This window comes from Denticeps clupeoides, chromosome 4 (assembly GCF_900700375.1).
Source record: "Denticeps clupeoides chromosome 4, fDenClu1.1, whole genome shotgun sequence".
NCBI classification, from domain to species: Eukaryota; Metazoa; Chordata; class Actinopteri; order Clupeiformes; family Denticipitidae; genus Denticeps; species Denticeps clupeoides.
This window is the reverse complement of record NC_041710.1, coordinates 20,715,288-20,739,295: the sequence shown is the minus strand read 5'-3', so window position 1 is coordinate 20,739,295 and position 24,008 is coordinate 20,715,288. Positions and strand designations below refer to the sequence as shown.

General features: G+C 40.1%; 1 protein-coding gene across 1 annotated transcript in view; it reads right to left on the bottom strand.

The window, feature by feature from the left end:
- Nucleotides 1–214: 214 nt before the first annotated feature.
- LOC114787848 (LIM domain-binding protein 2-like) overlaps nucleotides 215–24,008 on the bottom strand; it is a 23,995-nt gene continuing 201 nt past the window's right edge. The window contains exons 2-10 of the mRNA XM_028975742.1: nucleotides 22,590–22,692; nucleotides 11,192–11,364; nucleotides 7,843–7,965; nucleotides 6,956–7,039; nucleotides 6,196–6,319; nucleotides 4,938–4,988; nucleotides 4,692–4,825; nucleotides 3,247–3,345; nucleotides 215–2,508 (exon numbers count right to left, since the gene is read on the bottom strand). Coding sequence (XP_028831575.1) covers nucleotides 2,281–2,508; nucleotides 3,247–3,345; nucleotides 4,692–4,825; nucleotides 4,938–4,988; nucleotides 6,196–6,319; nucleotides 6,956–7,039; nucleotides 7,843–7,965; nucleotides 11,192–11,364; nucleotides 22,590–22,692 — 1,119 coding nt within the window. The 3' untranslated portion in view covers nucleotides 215–2,280. The remainder of the gene's footprint in view (nucleotides 2,509–3,246; nucleotides 3,346–4,691; nucleotides 4,826–4,937; nucleotides 4,989–6,195; nucleotides 6,320–6,955; nucleotides 7,040–7,842; nucleotides 7,966–11,191; nucleotides 11,365–22,589; nucleotides 22,693–24,008) is intronic.

Genomic DNA, 24,008 nt, shown 5'->3' with positions numbered 1-24,008 from the left:
CCCGGGTATAAATCCCTGTTTTGTCCACCAGAGGGCAGCCTTTAGCTATAATACCCCCCCCCCCCCAATTACAAACATCTGGGGTTTATTTCAACTGCGTGAGAGAGCAGCAGTGTTTACACACGGAATAAAGCTGAACATCGCGGTCTTCAACCATAACCAGACTTTACACATGCACCTGGTTACCACGAGACGCTCGCATCAAAACAGCCTCTTAAGCCGAAACACAATTTATTAGCACAAATAAGAGCAAAGCATACAGAACACACACATACATTTCTGCAAGTATGTTACATTTTCTGTTTAAAACAATATGATTACTTGGTACTCAAAAAATCTGAGATATGCTTTTTGAATCCTTACAAAAGCAGACATATATTTATATATATGTACAAACATTTATAGGAGATTTTTGAGGTCAGCTTATTTTTCTGCAAATGTAGTTAAAGTATCAACACCATAAGCGAAAAAAAATAAAAAATAAAGGTACTTCCTTGTCAAAACACAAAGCATAAACAGCTGCCCAGTGATTCTTAAAATCAGCCACCAGAATATTTACAGAATGACTTTTTATATTCCCATCCCAAGAGAAACATTCTGGACACTGTAAAGTGATAAAAATGAATTCTGAAACCGTATTAAATTTTTGATTACTGAGTATCAAATGTGTGTGCATGAGTGTGCAAATAAATAATTTCACACACTCACCAACATTGCCTCTAAACACACACACACACACACACACACACACACACACACACCATGAAGCACATGCAACAGAGGGAAATAATAGTGATAAAGGGGGAAAAATACACTGCATTTAGTTTTCTCTCAGGCAAAGTCTGTAAAGCCACCATGAGTCAACCAGGGCTGAGATTTCAAAAGAAATCAGCCAGATGCTTTTTAAAGAGGGGACAGTACCCTCCCCTCCCCAAATAATATCCCCAGTAATTACAATCACATGCTCTACATGTCAGGAACGATCAGGCAGACATGCGCTGACCTTTCAGTCACTCTTGCACAAAAAACCAACACACTTGTGTGCATAATGCTTAAGATGAAATGCACAGGAAACACTCGTGTTCAAAAGTACTTTTTGGTGAACAAGATCGTTTTACCAACCTTGCCCTGCCTGAAATAGAGATCTATATTATTTTTTACAGTCAAACACCTAACATTTGAACGTAAATAGATTTGCATTTGTAATATGTCCTCTATTTTGTTTGATTAATTTTATCCAGAATGTCTTTCAGCTTGGAAATACAACTGTCATGAAATTAACAATTCACTTTCACAAATAATATTAACTAAAAATTAAATCAACAGATAAACCATATCAAATGTGCTCATAAAATGCAGTTAGAAACCTTTTTTTTTTTTGTTTTGTTTTATTTGTGGTCATGTTCTTATTTATGTTCTGCATCTGAAACATGAAACAACATTTTGTATTTTTGTATTTAAAACATAATGGTTGCTATGACAGTCTATAAGCAGAGAGAGAAAAAAAAAACATAATTCAACAGGTCAAACAAGCATCTGTCTTACATTTTCTCATCCACAAAATATTTTACAGCCATCAGGTAGGAAGAGGTGGACCGCAAAAGCAGATGCTGTACATACTGTAGGTGTACAAAATTGGGAAACAGTGAGATGCTATATATACATGTACACATGGGACTGAGGGAGGTCTATGGGATGCTACAATGTATGTACATGCCAATGTATAAAATGAGTAGAAATTTGCTAATGCGGCCATTTCTTACAAAATGATTTTCATTCTGCAGTCTGTGCCAGAGACAGACTGGACCTGCAATATTATAATGAAAAACAGAAAAAATAACAAATATGCATTCAATGTCTAATAAAAAATGCAGATATGATATGTCAAGAGTTTTTTATTCCTTCTTTTTATATAAACAAGGCTGGTTGCGGTCCAGCCAGTGTAGGCTGTGCGAGTTCTGCTTTGGGCCGCAATCTGGCCCAGTCCCACTCATGCATTTGAAGGTGTTGATGCTTAGAGCTTGGGGCCAAGGTTCTGATCAGATGAATGAATCCTCTGCACTCAGGAGAACTCAGGGTCTCTTGGCCAAGCCACAGCTTTGGGAGGGTTTCTGTTTTTTATTTTCATCATATGCATATTTAGCACTTTTCCAGGTGACTAAGATTGATGTTTGTTCTTCAGAGTGCATTTTCTGCCTTGGAGGTCCATGTTGTTCAGGTTGTGAACTTCATTAGGTGATCTGCAAAGGGTGCATTGATATCCATGGTCGTCAAAATGTGCTACTGGGAAGATTGTGTTGCCGTAGTATCAGGCTTGCTGTCCTGGTTGTTAGGGGGCTTGCTGCTCCAGGGGCTGTTGCCAAGGGCCGGGGAAGAGGTGTAGTCCTCTTCATCGTCAAGGCCATTGGTAGCATCATACTGTGTGTTCTCCAGCCGTGTGATCAGACGTTCGTCCTCGTCCCCAAACTCACCACCCATCAGAGTGGGCTCCCCTACCACCATCACATCCTGCAGAGAGAAGGTCGACAAGGAGAGGGAGCAGAGGGAGGAGAGTGTACAAAGAAGGATGAGAAAGAAAAGAATAAATGAGAGGAAGGAGGAAAGTACACCGAGGTGGAGGCAGAGGGAAAGACAGCGACAGTAGGCAGAGATAAAAAAAGAGGAGGAGAAAGGGAAGATGACAAAAGGAAATGAGAGGAGAGACAGGAATAGAATGTGAGAGAAGACAGAGGAGTAGGTGGTGGGGAAGGAGAGAAAATGAACCTTTTATTATCGCAGAACCTCACAGCAGCTTCTCCTGTCTAATGATAACTAATGCAGGAGATAAACTGTTGAACATGTCAGCTAACTTAACAAAGCCTAGAGGAGTCACATGAGTCACATTGGCTGGACTGACTTCATAAAGACCTTAATATTCTCTTCCATTACTGATTGTCAGTGAAATTGTCACCTCTGTTCCATGCACTGTCTCACACATACGCAAAATACACATGTGCACAAACACACTGTTGGGTTTTTCCCTGAAATTGTGCCACCCGGGCCGCCACCAAACCACTTCACTTCACGTCTCTGCGCATCTTAATTACTTCAATTCATTTAGGGTTAGGCGTCTGGTACAAGACAATATGCCCAGTAATTAGTCTCATTTGCATAGCTAATTGAGTCGTTAGTACAGCACGTGCTGATTGACAGCAGGCTCTGGGTTTTGCCATCTGTTGTTTGACGGCGCCTGTCAGTCACACCTACCCCGGCTCCGCCTCCGGCCACCCGCCGCCCCGCGCCGCGGAAAACCCCCCTGTCGATCCGGCGGCCGCTTTGGGCTGGGGGAACCAGAGACGGAGAGCACTAATTACAATCACATAGAGAAAGAGAGTCAGAAATGCTACATGCTAGCACAGGCTAACCCTACTATAATACACACAATAAAAATTACTCAATGAATATTTGTTGAGACAATAATACACATGAAAATGAAAACACTTAAGCTATTCATATTTTCTTGTTTTCATATGCAGAGGCAGAGAGCTACATCACAGAGAAGCATAACCAGGAGATCTGTTAAGATGAAGATATTTGCTGCTACTGTAATTGTAATTAGCAATTGTAAAATGTCTAATTGAATCTAGGTACTAGGAACAAAGCTGTACAGTAAGACAGGGGTGTCTTGAAGCTAAGGAATTAATAGTAAGGCTATTAGGTCGCTAATTACAGAAAAAAATACTCCAGCGCTAACAAAATGAGTCAGCAGCCCAGCTAATTCTGATAATAATTATTAGCACTTAAAGAGTGATAGAGTGTGCAGATTAGGTTCAAAGTAATTATTACAGTAAAGGATGGTAAATAGAAATAGTGACATTAATAATATTAATTATTATCAGGCCAGCAAAAGATTCAAATGTTGGCAAGAATTAAAAAGTCCAGAGGCAGAATTAGAAAAATTATTTCAATTATCATTCAATGACACCAAAATTCTGAAGATAAGTTTAGAGTTTGGGGGTAAATGAATGTAACTGGCAAATCCAATACTCATTCACACTCATTCACTCACACACACAGTTATGATTCACAAATTTAAAATGATAAATGTCGGATATTAAAATACTTTTATTTATTTAATAAATAAAAAAACTATTTTCTGAACCATCTGAGAAAACAAGCTCAAAAACTGTGTGAAATCTGCTGTCATACTAATGGGAACTATTTCCTTGTTGGTACACGGTGCAGTTTTGATATTTTCAATGTAGCTCTTACACTAACAGAAAAAAAGATCCAATATTTTCTGTTCCTAGAAGCATTTCAGTAATTAAAAGAAATATTTTCTACTTCTGGGCTCTACGGGGTATTTTGCTGTCAATGTTTTTTATTTGCAAGTGCCCACAGTATAAAGTTGGCACTCAAAGCAGTGAATCAGTGTGCAGAACATGCTGCTAAGAGGGCCATATCCATTTAAGCACCAGCAGGGGGCAATGTTGATACTATCCCTGAACCTCCCCCATCCTCATGCACACACACACACACACACACATACACGGACACAAACACACACACAGTCTGTAGTATGAGTAAGACTATAAAAACTAAACTATTGCCAGAGGACTTTTCCCTTACATTAAAAAAACACCATTTATTTTATTTATGTGCATGAGAAGTGTTAGTAAAGGAATGTTAAAAAGTGAAAGTGGGATGCTTACAGGTACCTGCGTGGATAGATTAAAATTGTTGGCCGGGCTGCGCTTTTTGCTGTTTCCTACGCTGCTATTGGACGCGCTGCTGGCTGAGTTCTTCCTTTTCCTTCGTTTTGTTGTTGTCTGTTTGGCTGGTTCTGCTGTCAGACAAAGAGAACAATAAATTCAGAATCCAACACATGGTGATGAGTGTTGTGCTGACTTTAAGTTAGCTGACTAGAGGACGGAAGTCCTGAGGATGAAATAATTTACCTTTTTTGTGATTGGATGGAAATATTTCGGATTTGAAATTGGGTGGGTGGCCTGTGGACAAGAAAAAAAAATTACATTTGTAATTGAAAACACACACACACACACACACACACACACACACACACACACACACACACAGAGTTCATTAAAGCACTGACATGCCACTGAAAACTTGACCCAAAATCTCAGCCATACACGCTGACAGCCATTTGTACTGTCTCCAGTTTTTTACTAGACATAACAAGGCACAGGGTATTAAGAATAAAAAAAGTGAAAAGTGAAAAGTGATTGTCACATGTGATACACTGCATTTAACCCATCACCCTGAGTGAGCAGTGGGCAGCCATGACAGGTGCCCGGGCAGCAGTGTGTGGGGACGGTGCTTTGCTCGGTGGCACCTCAGTGGCACCTTGACGGTTTGGCATTCGAACCGGCAACCTTCTGATTATGGGGCCGCTTCCTTAACCGCTAGGCCACCACTGGACCCCACAATACTGCCAGCATCTCAACTGCGGGGCACCGGCAACTCTAACCTGCGATCATTTCAGCACATGGAGAGTCCTCACTAACGTGCCCATTCTTCACATGGACTGGTAAAATGAGTGGTGCTCACATGCCATTCCTTTGTTTGTTTCACCAACACATAATAGATTTTTTTGTCCTTTTCCGGAGGAGGTTTAAGGAGGAGGAATGATTTCTGAATCATGTTCATGTACTCTTACCCCCGAGGGAATTTAAAGACATATATTCTTTTGAACTAAAGTATATAAAATATTCCACTCAAGGTCAGCTACTTAATTAATTAGTCCACATTTGTTTCGGCTGAAATCCACAATACCCCAGACGCTGGGTGTGCTGTCTTTGAAATGTTAATTGAGAATGGGAAATATGTTTGCTGTGTATGAAAACACGCTGCGGTGGTGTAAGCTTAATGGTATTGTTTACCTCGAGAAAGGAGAAAAATAACAGATAAAAAAAGAGGGGATACAGGACGAATAAATGGAAGGGAAATGTGTGTTGCCGGGTTAACCCTATAGAAGCCAAACCGGGGGTTATCAGCTCGGCTGTGCGTTTCCTTCCCTTGTAAAGAGAAAGAAGGGATGTTCAGAGTGTTCAGATAAGAGAAGAATTGCAGGAAAGACACAGAGGAGATGATTGTGTGTGTGTGTGTTTGTGTGAGTCACAATATGTCATCAAGCCTATTCACCAGGTCTGAACTTAGTCAGTTTGTTTAATGCGGCAGTAGCAATGACGGTACCTGGTGGTGCCACCATCCGCTGCCATTTCTGGAAGAGACAGGTCTTGAGACAGTCTCGAGGGCTCAGGTTGTAGGTCTTATGCCTGGACATCAGCTCCTGCATCGGCTCCAGAATCACACACAGCTGGTGACAAAACAAAACACAACCGCTTAACAACGTCACGCATATCTGAACTCTTTTCCGCAAGCCACAGCCCCGGCCTGCCACCCCCACAATCGATGGTAGGTTACGTGCGATGGTATGTGAGAGGTTTGTTGACCACTAGGCTGCTACTAATCTATAATGTAATGCAAACCTACACACACAGAGAGTATGTGAACAGAAACACACGATCCACAGGGACTGAGACAGTATCTCATTTACTCTCTCTCTGCCTCTCAAAACAGGCGAACAAGAGGGAACTCGTGCTGTTTTGGGTGGGACATGTTAGATCACATGCGACTTTATTGCTCAAGCAAAGCTTCAATACAGCAACTGACAGACAGACACAATGGGAATTGTTTGCATGTTTTCTAAATGAAAGCGAGTTAACATAACTCGCCCACCCCACACCGCGTTTTTTTATAGCATTATAAGAGGCTGATCTGTTGTGATTAAATTACCGCAGTTTCCCTCCTTTCGCTATTTTTCGTCCACTGTAATCGGTTGGCAGGAAAGGAAAGCGATTCTATGCTGCATATATCTGCGTTCCAAACGTCAGCATCTTGAGCTGGCTGGTGCTGCTTTTCTGCGCTCCGTATGAGGCTGCCTGCGTCTTACCCTGAGGTAGTTGAGGGTGAAGTTGGTCAGGCCCACTCGGGTGATGTTTTTGGACAGTTGCTCTACCACCCCGGGGTCTTGTGCCTGATAGAGAGGGGAAAAGAATGGGTCCTCATGATAAAAATAAATAAATAAATAGACAAATAAATAAATAAAACATGACAAAAATGCTCCGCACACAACCAGCATCAAGCCCAACTACAACATATTGGATTAAACTGACCATACACACAATCTCTTACACATTGAAAGTGAACTTGAAAGGTCACTAACAGCAGCCATGGGTGGAGATACTGTTTGGGGAGGGAGCGCATGGTTGGAGCTCTGCTGTTGCTATGACTAATGCTCAAATAATTCGGCCGCTCCAATCACATTACACACCACCGCTGTCTGGGGTGCAGAAATAGACATGTGGACACTGCTTTTTGCTGTATGCGTACAGCAGGGGAATTCAATACACAGACGATTTTCCCCAGAATCACTTAATTGCCTGTCTTTCAGCTAGATGTACTGTAATTAGTTCATTTATTAGTATTTAAAACAAATAGCTTTTAAAAGTTAACAAATGTGCAGTAGGATTACATGGATTACAAGTAGGATGCATTAGGATTAGGAACTGTTCCTGTACCGTTTAGTTCCCATGAATGACAAATGTCATTAGATGTCTTGAAGGTTACATTAGAGGAGACCGGGTAGGTACTCCACTGCCAGCAGAGGTGACGAATGGGAGATTAAATTGAAGGGGGTGCCCTAAGCAAGTAGAGCTGGGATGCAAGCCCCCCTGCAGTCTAGCACAGACCTATGCTGCTTCACCCCTGCACTGCTCTGCAGCCCTATTCTGATAAAGTGACAGGTTGTGGCCTCACAAAGGAGATTTTCACACTCACGTGAACAGCCAGAATACTGCGAGGGATGAGCTCTCTGCATTGCCTGATGGTGAAATGCCATGTTTTTATCCGCATGAGGTCATCAAACGAGAACTCCAGAATCAGACGACCCTCGGTGCACACCTAAAAACATAAAATAGTCAGATGAGCATAATATTCTGTAGCTGCTGTTTTCATTTAATGACTGTATTTGTAATTTAGTCAAGTAGACAGATCTGGTACAATACATTATATCTCCATATGTGTAATGGATTATACACAGCTGAAGCCATTGCAAATGCACATATTTCACAGCAAGAAAGAATCCCCAGTTTCTTGACACAATGAAAAAGGCTTCAAAAACTTTGTACTCAAGTACTAATGTACTAAAGTATAATGCGCACTGCAGATTGCTGAGGATTACTAAAAAAAGTGTTTTTTTTTTTTGTTCTTGTCAAGACAAGAACTAAAACGAGTTTTTATTAATTCATGTTAAAATGATCTACAACTTAATAACAAATTAATTGTTCTGGCTACACCAAACTAACCAATGTTTTTGCAGTAGCATATCTAATTAATTGTGCTTATTTTTTGCTGGGAATAAAAAAGTAAATGTTTGAGTAGAATAGTTTCCCAATTAAGCTGTTATTTTCTGTTTGTGCAGAATTCTCGTTCTGGTACTCTGAGCCCCGACATTCCGTTGCCTGGGAAACGGAGAGCAGCTGATTAGTTGGCATGGCAACGGGAGGGATGTAATCCCGGTAGACACACTCTAATCAATGCCCCCAGTACCGCCGTGCACACACACAGATACACGCATGCACACACACACACACACACACACACACACACACATCGAACCTATGCTCTCCGGAGGACCAACAAGAAAGGGGCTGGCAGGAACACAGAGGCTCACGTGGGCTCCCTACACAACAATGAAAACACACATTCGCCTCCCTTCTTCTCCCTCTATCGCCCTCCCTCTCTCTCACACACACAGACACACACTACACAGCTGGTTCCGCCATCATTGTATTAAGACTATTAAATTCAGTATAAATAGCAACATTATTTTGGAGTGAGTGTAATTGGCCTGTATTTACTTTGGGAAAGTGGAGTTATTCAGTAGTGTACTGTATGCGGAGTTTGAACATTTAAGTGTTAAACTATCTGACTGTGATTTGAGCGATTTGTTAGAGAGCAAGTTTAATATGTAAGAAGTGTTTTACCTTGAGTCATGTTTAAAACAAAATCTCCTGTCCCTCCCTATCCATCCATAGTGATTTAGTAAAAATTGGTGAAGAATACATATAGATACAATGGAGATAGAAAGAGTATGCTGGAAAGAGTGAGCGAGAGAGAGAGAGCGGTGGAGAGAAGAGGAGGGAGAGAGGAGGTAGAAGAGAGAAGACGGGGTGATTCCTCTTTTTTGTTTTGTGCACAGTACAGCTCTGCATTCACAATTAGGAATAAATTACAGCTCTGCGCCGAAGAGGAGAGAGAACATTTCAGCCTGCAGCAGAGTATCTATCTCTCTATTATCTCTCTCTATTAAAAAACACTATCTATCTATCTATCTATCTATCTATCTATCTATCTATCTATCTATCTATCTATCTATCTATCTATCTATCTATCTATCTATCTATCTATCTATCTATCTATCTATCTATCTATCTATCTATCTATCTATCTATTACTTTTTACTCTTAGCTTCTTTCTCTTTATTTTTCACTCAGTGTACTGTTCTTTGTATCTATCCACTGTTCTCCCTCCTCCTGTTAGTTTTCCTCTCAGATTCAAAGGGCTTTTATTGGCATGAAATACGTGAAACTGTTGCCAAAGCAATGGTGTAACATGGAGTAATAGTGTAACAATAACCACTGCTATTACAAACAATGGTAAAAGCTGTACAGACAACAGTCATAAAGATATATAATTTAACAATATTACACATATGAATGCAAGCCATGAATGAATTATAATGCTTAAAGTAATGAAACTACCAAACAAATGGCACATAAAATAACCAGAATTATGAACCAGAATCAAAAGCCAAAATAGGCTGAGGTTTGGGGAAAATAAGAACATGCCAAGGCCACAACTATAACCTGCCAGCTACATTCTGAATAGGCAATGTAGGGCATTTGTGGTAAGAACCGGGTGCAATGCCCTACGGCCAGGAAGCACAAGCAGGAGCGGTGGTTGCCTGGTGTAGCTGGGCTCACTTCCACAGCATGCATGTGGAAGAAAATCATATTCCTTGTTATGGATTGTTCGCTTCCTTATTTACGAGTTGCAGATGGAGAGGTGCCAAACTGGATTCTTGGAGTCCAGCTCAGGCAGAAAGATGGGCACTCCAAGCAGCTAATGGGACAACAGTTGATTATTTATTTCTATCCAGTAACAATCCAAGATGTTCAGCCTAGGGAGATGTGGGACATTTCAGGAGAACACTCATATTGACTAGGACTTGGCAGGATGTGATTGGCAGGAACAGCCTTTGTAAAATGGCATGCTCATGAAGGAGTAAACCAAATGCAAACCAAAGTCAAATTCATAAGGACTCTGGATCACAGGTGATCATTTTGTTTGTGCATGCAGACCTTTTGTTCAGAAGATAGATCCATGATTTGAATTGATTTGTGAGATGAAGATGCTGGTGAACCTGTCCAAGAAAGCCCAATCTGCTTCAAAGCTTATATTGCATCCCAAAAGAGGATGGCTTCATGGAATCATAATGGGCAATGCAAAGACACACTGGTGTAGTGGCGAGGGAGCTCAAAAAACCAGGACAATTCCAGTAGGGAGAAAAAATTCAACCTCAGCTCTAGACATTATTGAAATATGGAATGAAGACTTGATGAGGACATAAATAAAGTTAATGGCTAAATAATGCATTAACTCTACTAACTCTACTATTTATCCTGGTTTGAAGCTTTGAATCAATTGAAGTTCAAAATTCTGCAGTGGAATGGAAAACACCATATGTGATAACGTGGTTTGATTCACTCATAAGACATTTATGTCTGAATAATAGTGCATCATACTTACTTGTACAAGGAAAGGAAAATATAATTAATATATTAATTCTAATTAATACCTACTGCATTATAGCAAACCATGTAAGAACATGGGCAGTTTCATTACATCTGGTTCAAAGGATCAGACTATTATTTAATTAGAGCAGACTGTATTAATTAGAGCAGGAAAAAATAGTAGCATTAAATGCACTACAATAATGTGTTATTAACGTGCTATCATTATTAACACTACTACAAGTAACATGTGACAGCTGCAGGTCAGTGTTTATGGAGGAAGTGTGCTGTACTGAATTGTGTAGCTTAGCTTGTGCTGGTTCTTCAGCTACCTTGGTGAACATGGGCTTTCCATGCTGGGTGATCATACTGCACTGTTCACAGTCCACAGTGATGGTGGAGTTGTGGAAGGACTCTTTGGAGTGTTTCAGCACATAGTAGAGATCCGTCACTCCTCCTTCAAAAACAGTGCTGAAGTAACGAGGGATCAGCGTACGACCGATTGCTGAAAGACAAGGATTGAAGAGAGACAAAGAGAGAGAGAGCAAGAAATAAGTGAAATAATTAGGCAGATCTTTGTTCTCAATATGCTGTGTTCAGTACAAGAAATGTATATATTCTTATACAGTACAAGTTGGTACAAATAATATTTTTTTCATAGTTTTACCTTTTACAAGGAGGGAGGTAGACAACACATTGATTTAATTGCTTAACACAGTATTAAGGAAATAAAAGGAAGAAAGAACATGTTAAACAACTAATGTAAGGGCCAATGCTGCATGGCATTAACTGTGTATGCACGAGGGGGGCGGAAGCCAGGCTAAACCAAGCTGAATAAGAAAGCACTGCCGCTGTTCTTATTGCCCACATGGCCACTTGGTGTGGGTGATGATCAGTTAACCTCTCCACTGCTGCCTGCAGCCTATGCATGACCACTGTACTGTAGAGAGACTGCAGAGGGCCACATTAGTGCCATACAATAGCTACAGCTATTGCTTGTGTACAACCTGTTCAAATAGGATTTTTATCTTTCTTCCTCTATATTGTGTTCATTTTCTCTCTTTTATTCTGAAAGGACTGAGAGAAAATGAGGACAGCAGTCTTGAGGATATGAAAATATGTGTCCCCACCACCTTCAGAGGCGACATTACACACACAGCTCTCAGCTATGATAATTTTTTGTATCTTATGGAGACCTGAGTCTTGTTCCATCTGAATTGACTTCTACTAGAATGTTACCCGTATAGTGTCATTTTATAATTTGATTCAAAATATCAAGTATTTATTCTATTACATTAGTTAGCATAGCTTTGATAACTGAAGGAAAAACAAAATATTGAAATGATGCTGGGTAGTCTGGCCAGGAAATACAGGCCATAATCATTGCAGTTGTGTGTGTGATGATTTGTGTGTGCGTGCATCCGTGTGTGTGTGTGTACAGAATCTCCTGTGGATCAGAAACAAACAGGCAGCAGCACAGTAAAGCCTGCAGGCATCAAACCCAAACCAGAGAACTCGACTGCTAAAATATTCTCAACACACACATACACACACACACCCACACACACACGACCCCCATGACCCAGTGTATGTGTAAATCAGAGCACCTTGGCCAGAGATGTACGGGAATGGTCGCAGCACAGGAGTATTCAAAGGTGTAAATGTAGCCGGTTTATCTTAACACTCAATGTCCCCCCCGATTCTGTCTGCAGCTGTCAATCAAATGCAATCTCCTGACCATTCAGAATCACAAACACCTATGAGATCCACAGTGCAGATGAGACTCATCGGCTTGACACACAAACCAACACCAAGGAAGGAATATAAGCATAACCAGAGTCACCAAATGTCCACAAAGGAAACCAGAGACACTGAAAACCCACACACACACAAAACATCCCTTTTGGACTAATTCTGTTTTTTTTTTTTTTTTTAACAAACTGAGTTGGACATGCATCTGAAGGTATTCTGAATATCAGAAAATAGCTTCTTTTTGGAAAACAACATATGTTTCTCCAGCTACATGGATCCAAACATGCAATTTACAAATAATTAATGTTCCTTTAATTAGTCACATTAATTCATTGCTCTTTAGACAGAGAGTTTTGCTCTTAGAAAAGTCAGGTGGAGTTGTGCCAGAGGTCTGAGCCAAAAAGAAATTAAGAAAAAAGACAGGAAGAAAGAAAAAAGACCAAGATGGAAACACCAAGGGCCCTATTTTCAAACTGGCATTAAGCACAGTGCTATGCACTAAATGTGTGGGCCTTGTTCAGTAGTGTAAGATCAAAGTATTTACATAAATAAATCGAAAAGAAAACAAGAATGAACCCCACAATTGTTAATGATGTCTGCGCAGGTCATATATTGATGGGTGATAATCTAGAATGAAGAAGTATTTGGATGTTTTGCTCTAAAATGAGGCTTAAAAGCTAAAAAGAGGAGGTTATTCTTCTACCGTGCATGTGTAATGTTTACTTGTGTCAGCTTCAACATGACTAAAGTGGAGAGGTGGGATTTGTGAGCAGCCATATTTGCCAGCGCAGACTTTATGCATAGACTAATTTTAAACTGTCCCTGATATCAGGTCCCTTAAATCCTTAGATACCAGCATGTACCACTCTATTCCCATGTGCAAAACCTCCCCATCCCTACATGATTCAAAACTGTATCCGCCTCAGTCCTGTGTTCAACAACCCAGTAACAATACACAGAAACTTTAATATTAAAATAATAAACAGCAAACTGAAATATTTAGAATGTATATTTTTCTGAGATTAATTTAATTAATTTGCATCAATTTCTGCCAACCATTCATGTGTGTCTGTGTGGTATGGGTGACTGAAATCGTATTTAGAGCAACTGAGCTTTGTACACCATTCCTTCATTTTAAAGTGACATGACTTCAAGTTGCTCAACTTTAGAAGAAAAAGAAGACGTGCTTTGCTCTTAATAAACATGCTGGAAGTGCACAGAGGAAAGTCGGGTCACCACCATCACTGTTACATTAACGATTTGAAAGAATGGCGGGGATTGGGTGTCTGAAATCTGGAGGTGTGGTTTGGGAGGAATGTGTGGAAATGTGATCAGAGAGCTGACATTCAAAGCATCCTTTGATGGAATAAAAGACATGATTCAGTCTATGACTACACCAAAACACATACATGCAGATAGCACACAGACCCCTATAGGTTTCCATACACACCTGACTCCATACGGAATGGAACTATTTATTTTACAGACTTTTTCTCTTCCTTAATGAGGTGCATAATGTTCCTCCACCATTTGATGTCATTTGATGTGAGAGCTGTCCCTCACCTACTACTATAGTTTTATCAAAATCTGCATTTTGGGGTGAAGAACAGGACAAAAACAGGGCTAATTTCAGCCTTTAGACACGGCCATGCTGACTCACTCCTGAGAAGCCTCGCGCTGTCACTTCAGTAAAAGCTCACACTCCGCTGCTTCTTTCATTTCACACAAAAAAAAGCTCCTGAAAATAATTGGCCCTATTGCAGTATGGAAAACGGGAAAAAAAGGAGTGGAAAGAGAGCGGTGTGGGGGAGAGGGGAGACAAGCAATAGGCAGCCTGTACACTAAAGTAAAACAGCTAATGACAATTCTAAATTTGACTTTTCAAATGGACCTGGGGATAAAGAGATTATCTAAGAGGTATTCCCACAATTCTATTCGTAACTGTATGACTGATCTAGAGTTGCTCATGAAAAACTAATAATAAATAATTTATTTAGAGACACTGATAAAAAAACATATGTTGAAATAAGTGTTTCTTCACCAATACACGGCTGTGATTCATACCAACATGCACTCAAGTGTCAAAATACACACATATGTGCATGTGCACATACAGTGTATGGTCAGGATGAATCCCAAGCTGGGAAAAGCTGTGGTGTTAAATCCTGCTCTAGGCCAACATCTTAATTACTTGTCTCAACCCAACACTTTGTTATTTTTCATTGTTCAGTATATCAATACTGAAATTGGTTTAATCATCATCCTTTAATAAGTGTCTTTTGGGAAGGTTAATTCTCCCTTTATGCCCTTTCCAAATGCTAATCTATCCATCCCGCGGCTGGACACGATCCAGGCGATGTCCTCCCGATGACTACCAGGCTCTCTCTCATCAGTACATTGGTGTAAAGCACAAATATCTTAATCCAAATTCATCTTTGTTTTAATTAATAAATATATAACCACACACAGTGCCATTTAACATGTGGTTTTTGGAGCATCATCTGAATCAGCCCAAGTGAACTGTTGAGTAAATGAGTAATTCTACATCAAAACCAACATTTGCCTCACTCAAATGCAGTACAGCCATGCATTTCTAAAAGTTGCGTTGACATCCAGTAAGGCTGAAGAGACTGTGATGACTGTCAATCAATCTGTGCTGAAATCATCTCCTGGAAACAAATGTACACCTGCATGTGTGTGAGATGTGCGGAAAAACTGAGCAATGGATTATAGATTGTTTGCTTGCTCGGTTACGATGTCAAAATTGTGATATTTTGTGCACATAAATCTTTGCTAGCACAGAATCACTAGCATTAGCTGTTGTCTAGACTTGGTTGGCGAGATGTGTGGTTGAGTGGAATTTGCCATGAAAAACAGCAGGATATATAACTGAACTTGTACATCATATAGGGAAAAAATGCATGCACACCCACCCACAAAATCAGGGTGTGTGTTATTGCTCATACCCTAAAACATAAAATATGAATCACCCTCATAAAAGTTTCATCGTCCTCTCTCCCTACATCGCTCCCCCTCCTCCCACCATTTTTAGCTGTGGTGTTCAGTTTTAACTCCGTGTTTCTGCTAACCTCAGCTGCGTAGCGCATCCCGAACGCTTCGCCGCTCTGAAAACAATCCCCAATGAAGTCAGCAATGGGGCGGGGCTTGTGCAAATTTCATCATTAGATTACATCTTTATGGAATTTGATGGATTCCATTTGATTTATCCTGCAGCAGTAAGAGCATTTTATAAATACAGTTTTTCACATTTAGACTGAACACGGTTTATGAAAATAATCTCTTTCATTCTCTCTATCAATGGATTGAGTGCATGCACTCAACTTCACCTCAGCATTAAAAGTGTCAACAAATGTAAGAATGGAACAATTAGGCTGCATTAGTAATCAATTAGAGCTCTTAAACCTAATCAGCACTAATTATGAAAATCAATTAGAGCCAATTCAGCGGTCTCTATGGGGTTTCTATTGATTAACAAACTTCAGTGAGAACCAAAATAGATCTACAATCTATTTTGGTTGTACAGGAGTTATGGGGTTATTCTAAAATAATAATGGTTGGCGGTACTCACCAGTCACTAATACTGATATGAAACTGATAATATAATTTTATAATGTAATACAATGTGTAAAATCCTAGCCATGTAAATTGAAATATTATAGCCAACCCCTCTTCCTCTGCACACCATCTCTACCAGTGTCTTCCATTTATTAGAAGACAAAACCAAAGCCACATAACAAGGCACTTTAAACAACCACACTGAAGTTTTTTCAGATTTGATTTGCAACTCTGTAATATACTGTTATAAGTGATTATTTGCCTCATAACTCACAATATTCACATACTCAAACTATTCTTATTATACATAATTTATAATATATTAATTATATTATTTTTTATTTTGAAAATCCTTGTTTTTTATTTAGAATGTCTTCATGAATGTATTTATTTGCAATTTATTTGTTATGTATGCACGGACAAAAATGAATGATCTGTCACTTCTCTCCTACAGTTTGGTGTCCTGGCTGTAACCCTGTATCCCATATAAATATAATTACTATCATATAGACACAAAATATTTGCTTTTTCCTCCCTGTGGTGAGTTGAATGTGGTATTAAGTTACGTTTTGATAAGGATTTTGCGAAGACAAATAGAGCAAACTGCTTTGTCATTATCATTGACCTCAGCTCACAGTGGGAAGGTCCGGCAAAGGGAACCGTATACAAATGCCCTTCTCTGCCAAACGAACATTACTTAACAAGACCATATTGATCTTCTTTTTTAGTCTTTTCTAGTGTGTTCTAATCTAATCTATTCAATTCTATTCTATTATATGTATACTAGAATAGGTTTTTATAAATTTTGGAATTTCTTAATATATATTCTTTATTGTTCTACCATTTCTAGACGTAAAATGTTTCTTTTCAGGCCCTGCATTCCACATCCTCCTTTACATTCCTGTGTCATAAATGCCGATATAAGTGCTTTAAATGGCTCAGCAGAACTAAATGCAAGCAGCATTGTGAGCCCACACCACGCGCACCAGTAAATGATGGCCCTCTTTGAGAGGGCAAGGACAGCCGCCCGCACCAGGCTGTGTGGAACGGCCACCCTTTTATCATGCCGGCGTCTTGCATCCTCGCGTCTGCTGCAGTTTACGGAGGGGCTGGCTGCAGCAGACGGCTTTCAGAACACAGCTCTGGCCTCTCTGTTGTGCAGAGCCTTGACACATGGGGAAGTGAGAGAGAAGACCAATGGAAAGAGAGGAGGAGAAAATGCAGCTGAACAAAACAAGGGCTCTGGAGCCAGACAGCGGTGGATACAGAATAAAAAAGAGGAGAGAATGAATGGTGAGGTGCAGGGTAAGGTAGCCCTCTCCTGTGTTATGGAGGGTTGATTTGATGGTAGTTATTTATTCTCCCTTCCTGTAGATTTGCTGTCACTCATGCTCTCTTTCAAATCCTTCTCTCCGTGCACCATCATGCTGCAATTATGGTCCTCAAGGATTGTATTTATTAAATTTAGCTTTGAGATTGAATTAAGCACTCTCGGGAGGGTATTAGGAACAGGATGTTTGCTCAAATGGCATCAGGAATAAAGAAAAATTGTGTGGAAAAGCACCGACATGCACTCTCACTCTTTCAGTCCCCGATAATGCCAGGCCCCTTCCACACACACACACATTTCTCTGACTCCCCTCTCTTCCTCGTTCCCTCCCCTCGCTCATTCACAGCTTCAAAACTGTCAATCACCCCCCACCCCACGCTGATTATCTCCCTTCCCATCTCTCCCCGCTCTCTCTCCCTCTCCCTATTCCTCTTTATCCATGGCTTCCTCCACCTCTCCATTTCCATGTCATCATCCCCGTCCGCCTCTCCCCACCTGTCCTTCCAACAAGAGAAGTTGCAACGCAGGGCCGGCAAGTGACACCTACACCTATAATAACAAACAGGAAAAAACCAGGCCGACAACATGGCCTGCGGAACGGTGTAGGAAAGCCTTTTAAAAGTTTTAATGAAGGTGAGTGTCCTTGGACCGCAGATTAAACTCTATCTATTCACTCCGGCTGCTGACACATTGTTTAAACGGTCTATTTGTTGGTAGTTTTGTTCAGTGCTAGCCTTGAGCCCTACTTCACAATTATAGATTAAATTGATCAAAAGCTCTTAAGACGGCACTAATTACTGTTTTGTTGTTTTTTCGCCGCCACCCATTACAGCACATGAAAAGCGTATAATCCATTATTCAAAGACCGAAATAAAAATATTCTAATTCATTTCTTTGAAATGCACTAATGCAATAAGAAGGAAGTATGTTGCTCAAGGATTTCATCATGTTTCAGTATTTTACACAGAACCCTACTGTGACACTAATCAGCATAATGCAAGCCAATAAAAATACACACACACACTGCAATGTACCAGAGTAGCATAAAGGATATTTTTTAATATTCACTCATATAAATTTTATTAGGTTGTGTATTAATTAGGAATATTAAAATGCATATCACTAAAAGAAATATCTGGACTGCAATAACAAGCTCTCCGGATTGCTTGCGTTTTGGGGAGGCGGAATGAATTATTAGCGTGTTCGTGGTTTCAGGGCAGAGTGTGCAGAGACTGCGACTCCGTTTAGCTCTGTTACTCTGAGAAAAGTTTCAGTGTTTCGGTGAAATCACCCTCTTTCCTCTGCAACGAGGTGACATCTCGTGCCTAGGTGTACCCATGCACTTCTCGTGTGGGCTTTCTCTGTTGCCCATGGTGAGTTGCGCAGCGGGAGGAGACGTGTTCGAGTCCCCGCTGGCCGATCTTCACGGCTGATCACAGGACAGCCTTCACTCACATTGACATAATCGCTCACCTTCATTTGAATTGAATTCATTTAACTGAATAATGGCACGTGCTTCAACGTATGTAAAAGCACTTCTGCGACTGCCATCAGACCTTTCAATCAAATAACCTCAATTACAAAATAGGGACAGTTGTGCAAACCTTGCTCACTGCGGTAATTATTTTCTTTAAGTCAATGATATAGGCCAAAAGCTTTCAGCATATAAAGCCTTAAAACAATGTCAGTGTGAAAAGGACACTAGAAAATGCTTCATGTGCACAAAAGCCCCACATGCAAACTCTTAGAAATGAGAGCGTGTGGATTTTGGGCCTTTGTGCTTTGCAGTTTGTGCATCAGGCTTTCAGTGTAAATGTGCTTTAGTCCCTCTGGGGACCGTGTGCAAAGTTATTACATTAATGTGTTTAAGCTCCATCTCTTTACTGTTATTGCTGTTTCCTGATTATGCCTCCTTCGGGTCCATGTATCTGTTACTTTTGAAAAGTTTTTATTCTTTTTCTTCTTTGCTATTAACCTCTACCCATTTACTATCATGCCATGGTTACCACTGGGTTAAGAATACTATCCTGTTACATTTTCAGCTGTAAAATGTCCTATTCAAATAGCACCAGCCCTTACAGCAGAACAAATATTTTATCAACCCCTACCTGCAGATATCAGTGTATTAACCTGTACCTCAAGAGGTTAACTGTGCTTCATGATACTTGTGCAGGTGGCTATGAAGAGCAAAATCTGCAAAATTCATGAAATTGTGTGCTTCAAAAGAATGAATCAATTTGTTACCAGAGCTTGTGAGATTCAGTTTTGGTGTATTAAAAAAAAAAATAGTATGTAATTACTATGTAATACTATGTAATACAGTCTAATCTTTGTGAAAAGAAGACAAATGTCAGACCAGGCCCTGGCATGACTTGATACTTTTTAGCCTCAAAGAGGCTGATGACAAATGTTATCAATTGAATTTTTAGTGTGTCGATTTTTTTAAAATACAAAACACATTTCAAGCGTAACAAAAATCCATAGCCCATGTAGTTAAAATTAGAAAGATCTTATCAAACCCTCTTTCTCTGTCCTCATCTATTCCCCCCATCTCTCCCTCTTTCTATAGCAGCCCAGTACAATTCATAATTATGTGATAATTATGTGTGCTGGGCAGGGGGTTGGGTGGACTCAAAAATACAGAGAAAAATGCATTGAGAATATTTGAATATTATTAATTCTGTACAAGACTAACTCATATTAAACTAAATTCTGCTTTTCCAGGTTTATTTTACATAATAGCAATTCATAATCAACTATTTCAGAAGACAATTTACCATATTGCAATGATGTGCATATTCATTTAATGCTTTAATGCTGGCTCCTACAGCCATTGTGGTGTATGGTGCTTTTTAAACACACTATTAAATTAATTTTAAAAAATCAGATCTAGGTACTTAGATAAGAGAAAGGGAAATGTCCCTACTGTCCCCACAGTAAGTTACCCAAAATAACTCTTCACTGAAATCAAGACATATGGATATTACAAACATATATGCAAAATTATAACTTGGCCACTGAAATCACTGTTTGAATTACACTGCAGAATAGGGTGCACTTTCTGTAAATAACAGCTCTGCAATCTTAGTCCATAGCTTCATCCCAGCATGTTTCTACAAAACCTGTTTCATTCCATAGTTCTGAAAAGTTGGACCTGTCGCTACAGTGAGACGCGTGTGCTCGTTAGCACAAGAAAAGTATAAATTCCACATTATTTAACATGATACATCGCCCCCTGGGCTGGAAGTGTGAGTCATGGCGGTATCATGCATATTTAAAGGGACATTCCTCCTCCAAAGTTCTCAGATTTGAGACTGAGTTGCTCCCCAGCAAAATATTTTCTTTCTGAGCATTTGACACTGTCTCTTGGAAAACAACTCACAGTCATAGGCAAAATGCCATTTGTCACCTTCTAGCTCACTGAACTGATTCGGTTTTTTTTTTCAGTTTGGGTCATATCAGTAAGATTTTTCACATTGCACTTGCATAAGAACTTGGTTAATTGATATCTAAGGCAGTGGTTCTCAACCCTATCAACAATGAACCTAATTTATGCCATTAATTAATTGCCATATTACAAAGCCTGACATTTTTCAAACTGATTTAAATTAAATATTCAATGCAAATATGGAACTTTTCAAATGTAACTTTTAAAATTAAAAGGTAAAACTATGTAATAGTAAAGATGTGGGTGATCTGATCAGTTACTGTGATGGGTGAGCTCTGGTTTGCTGGCAAGCTCTGGGTGTTTAGGAGTTGAATGTCACCTCTGCTTGGCTAGCGTAATGGATTCAAGCACAAACAACTGAAAAAAAATGATTTTTTATCATGTTCCTCTTCTTTTTACTGGATGTTATCTTGTCACTTGATGTAAACTTTGAACTAGGTTACGTACTGCAATGAGACAACAAGATTTGGAACATGTCTAATTAATATTATTTGTAGTTTCAGGGGCCCCCAGGGGGTTATGCACAATCTTCATAACTGACCAACTGGACAATTTTTTTTGTCTCAAGTTGTAGTTCAGATCCTTAATCCACGGATAAGGAAAAGGCCTAAACACCAGTCTGCATAGCAATTAGAACTAATTCAATATGCATGAGGTCTGTATCACTCTCAGTGATAGTGAAGACAGATGCTTGGCTGGGTCTATTTGTGGATTATTCCCAGTCACCTGTTACTCAGACAGACTGAGCCTCGCAACACAGGCTGGCTCTCTGGAAGGAGTGAAAATCGAAACTTCAAAAACAGCTTACTTCTGCACTGCCTCAACTATGACTAATTTTTGCAATGCGGTGTTTCACTAGCGCTACAACTCCCCTCCCCCAGCAAGCACTGCACCCCCCCCCCAACCCGCACCCTAACATCACTCCCATCCCCCACCACCCCTCTCTTCTCTCACTCCGTCTCCCCACTGTGTCTCTTTCTACTCCCCATCTCTCTTTCTCGCCTCTTTACTCTGCCTCTGCACAGCATGGTACATTGACTCACCCACAGTTTTACATTATACAACACATAAAAATATAGATAAACATATATAGGCATGCATGCATGCACATGTGCATGGTCATGCACACAAACACACACACACACACACACACTGCAACCTTCTCTCTGTCTTCATATGCCTGAAGAGTAGGGATGTTAAAAAATAAACGTTGTAAATGCACTACTCTTTTTGAGAGTCTCTTCATATTTGCTAACAAATTGCCCAACACAATGGAGAATAAAAGATTTGGGGCACTGACACTGAATGGGTGCAAAATGGGTATACACACACACACACACACACACACACAGTCAATACAGCAATATCAATGGCCCTCTCTATTCAATCGATGATTAAACTCGCTGTGCTCCACAAGAATGAACTGTTAACCCATTGGCCTCTCACTCTGACTAAATATTTCACAAAAGCATGGGTGAAACACCCTGACCTTAACTCCTATTCACAGACAATGTAGCTAAACCAATAAAACAGTTCAGCTTAAAAGGATGATGTTTCAGCTGTTGGGCCTTGAAACCTTAGATGATTGTGAGTAATAATATAATAATGAAAACAATAATCTTACTGTATCGCTTCGGTCCATCTTCAAGACAGAAAGACAGGGTGAGGGTCGCATCATCTTCAAAAAACTCAGTGGAGAAAGCGTCCCACCACAAATTGTCGCATTCCTGAAACAGAGACAGGAACATAAACTGACAACATGTCATATGGCCAATCATATTCATATTCCTGGGAACCAATCTAAGGAGTTTCTCCAGTAGGTTCCACAATCTTGATGCAGCATGATTAAGTGAAAGTGAAGTGATTGTCATTGTTGGACAACGAAATGCATCCTTGGTGAGATGTGGGCGGCCACGAAAGGTGCCCGGGGAGTAGTGTATGGGGACGGTGCTTTGCTCAGTGGCACCTTAGCGGTTTGGTGTTCGAACCGGCAACCTTCTGGTTACATAGCAGTTTTCTTACTCGCTAGGCCACCACTGCCCCATGATTGTCTTGATCATGTTTCCTTTGTGTTGTGAGTATCTGAGGTAAAGTGGCATGTTTATGCTGTTTGCTGGGCAAAGACATACAGATGCAATTCCCTTTACACAGTGGGATCCGAAACACTTCCATTGCAAATTCATAGACATCCAAAAAATCCAAAAGATTTCCAAGTATGTTCTTTTTCTGACAAGTTAGGCCTTATCAGGGCCACCAGAATTGCTGGTGTCTTCCTCCTGTAAGTCACTTTGGATAAAAGCGTCTGCTAAGTAAATTAAAGTAAAGTAAAGTAAAATGTATGTACAATAAAAATACTGGTGTACATACATTTAAAAAAACATCACACGGACAAAAAATACTGTTCAGGCCAAACGTTTGGACACACCTTCTCATTCAATGTGTCTCCACAGTCACCAGACCTGAACCAAATCAAAATGGACCGCAGAGTGGAGGCAAATGGGCCAACAAGGTCTAAACACCTCTGGGAACTCCTTCAAGACTGTTGGAAAACCATTTCAGGTGACGACCTCTTGAAGATCATCAAGAGAATACCAAGAGTGTGCAAAGCTGTAATTAGAGCAAAGGGTGGCTATTTTGAAGAAACTAGAATATAAAACACGATTTCAGTTATTTCACCTTTTTTTGTTAAGTACATAACTCCACATGTTTGATGCCTTCGGTGAGAATCTACCAACGTAAATGGTCATGAAAATAAAGAAAACACATTGAATGAGAAGGTGTGTCCAAACTTTTGGCCTGTACTGTACATCTGAAAGACCAAGGAAGCCTGTCTTTCTTTTTGGTATCTGTCTTTTGTCTTCATGCACACTTACTGGGAATGATGATTTCTATTATACTCCACCCACCACCTGTGACTGTAACCCTGCAGCTAATTTAGAACAACTGGCCAGTGGACGCTGCTGTCTGTGTCGGGTTAAAAACAAAATTTGAGAAAAGAAAGCCGACTTCCAGGAAACGGAAATAGAGCCTGAGGACCGCGGGC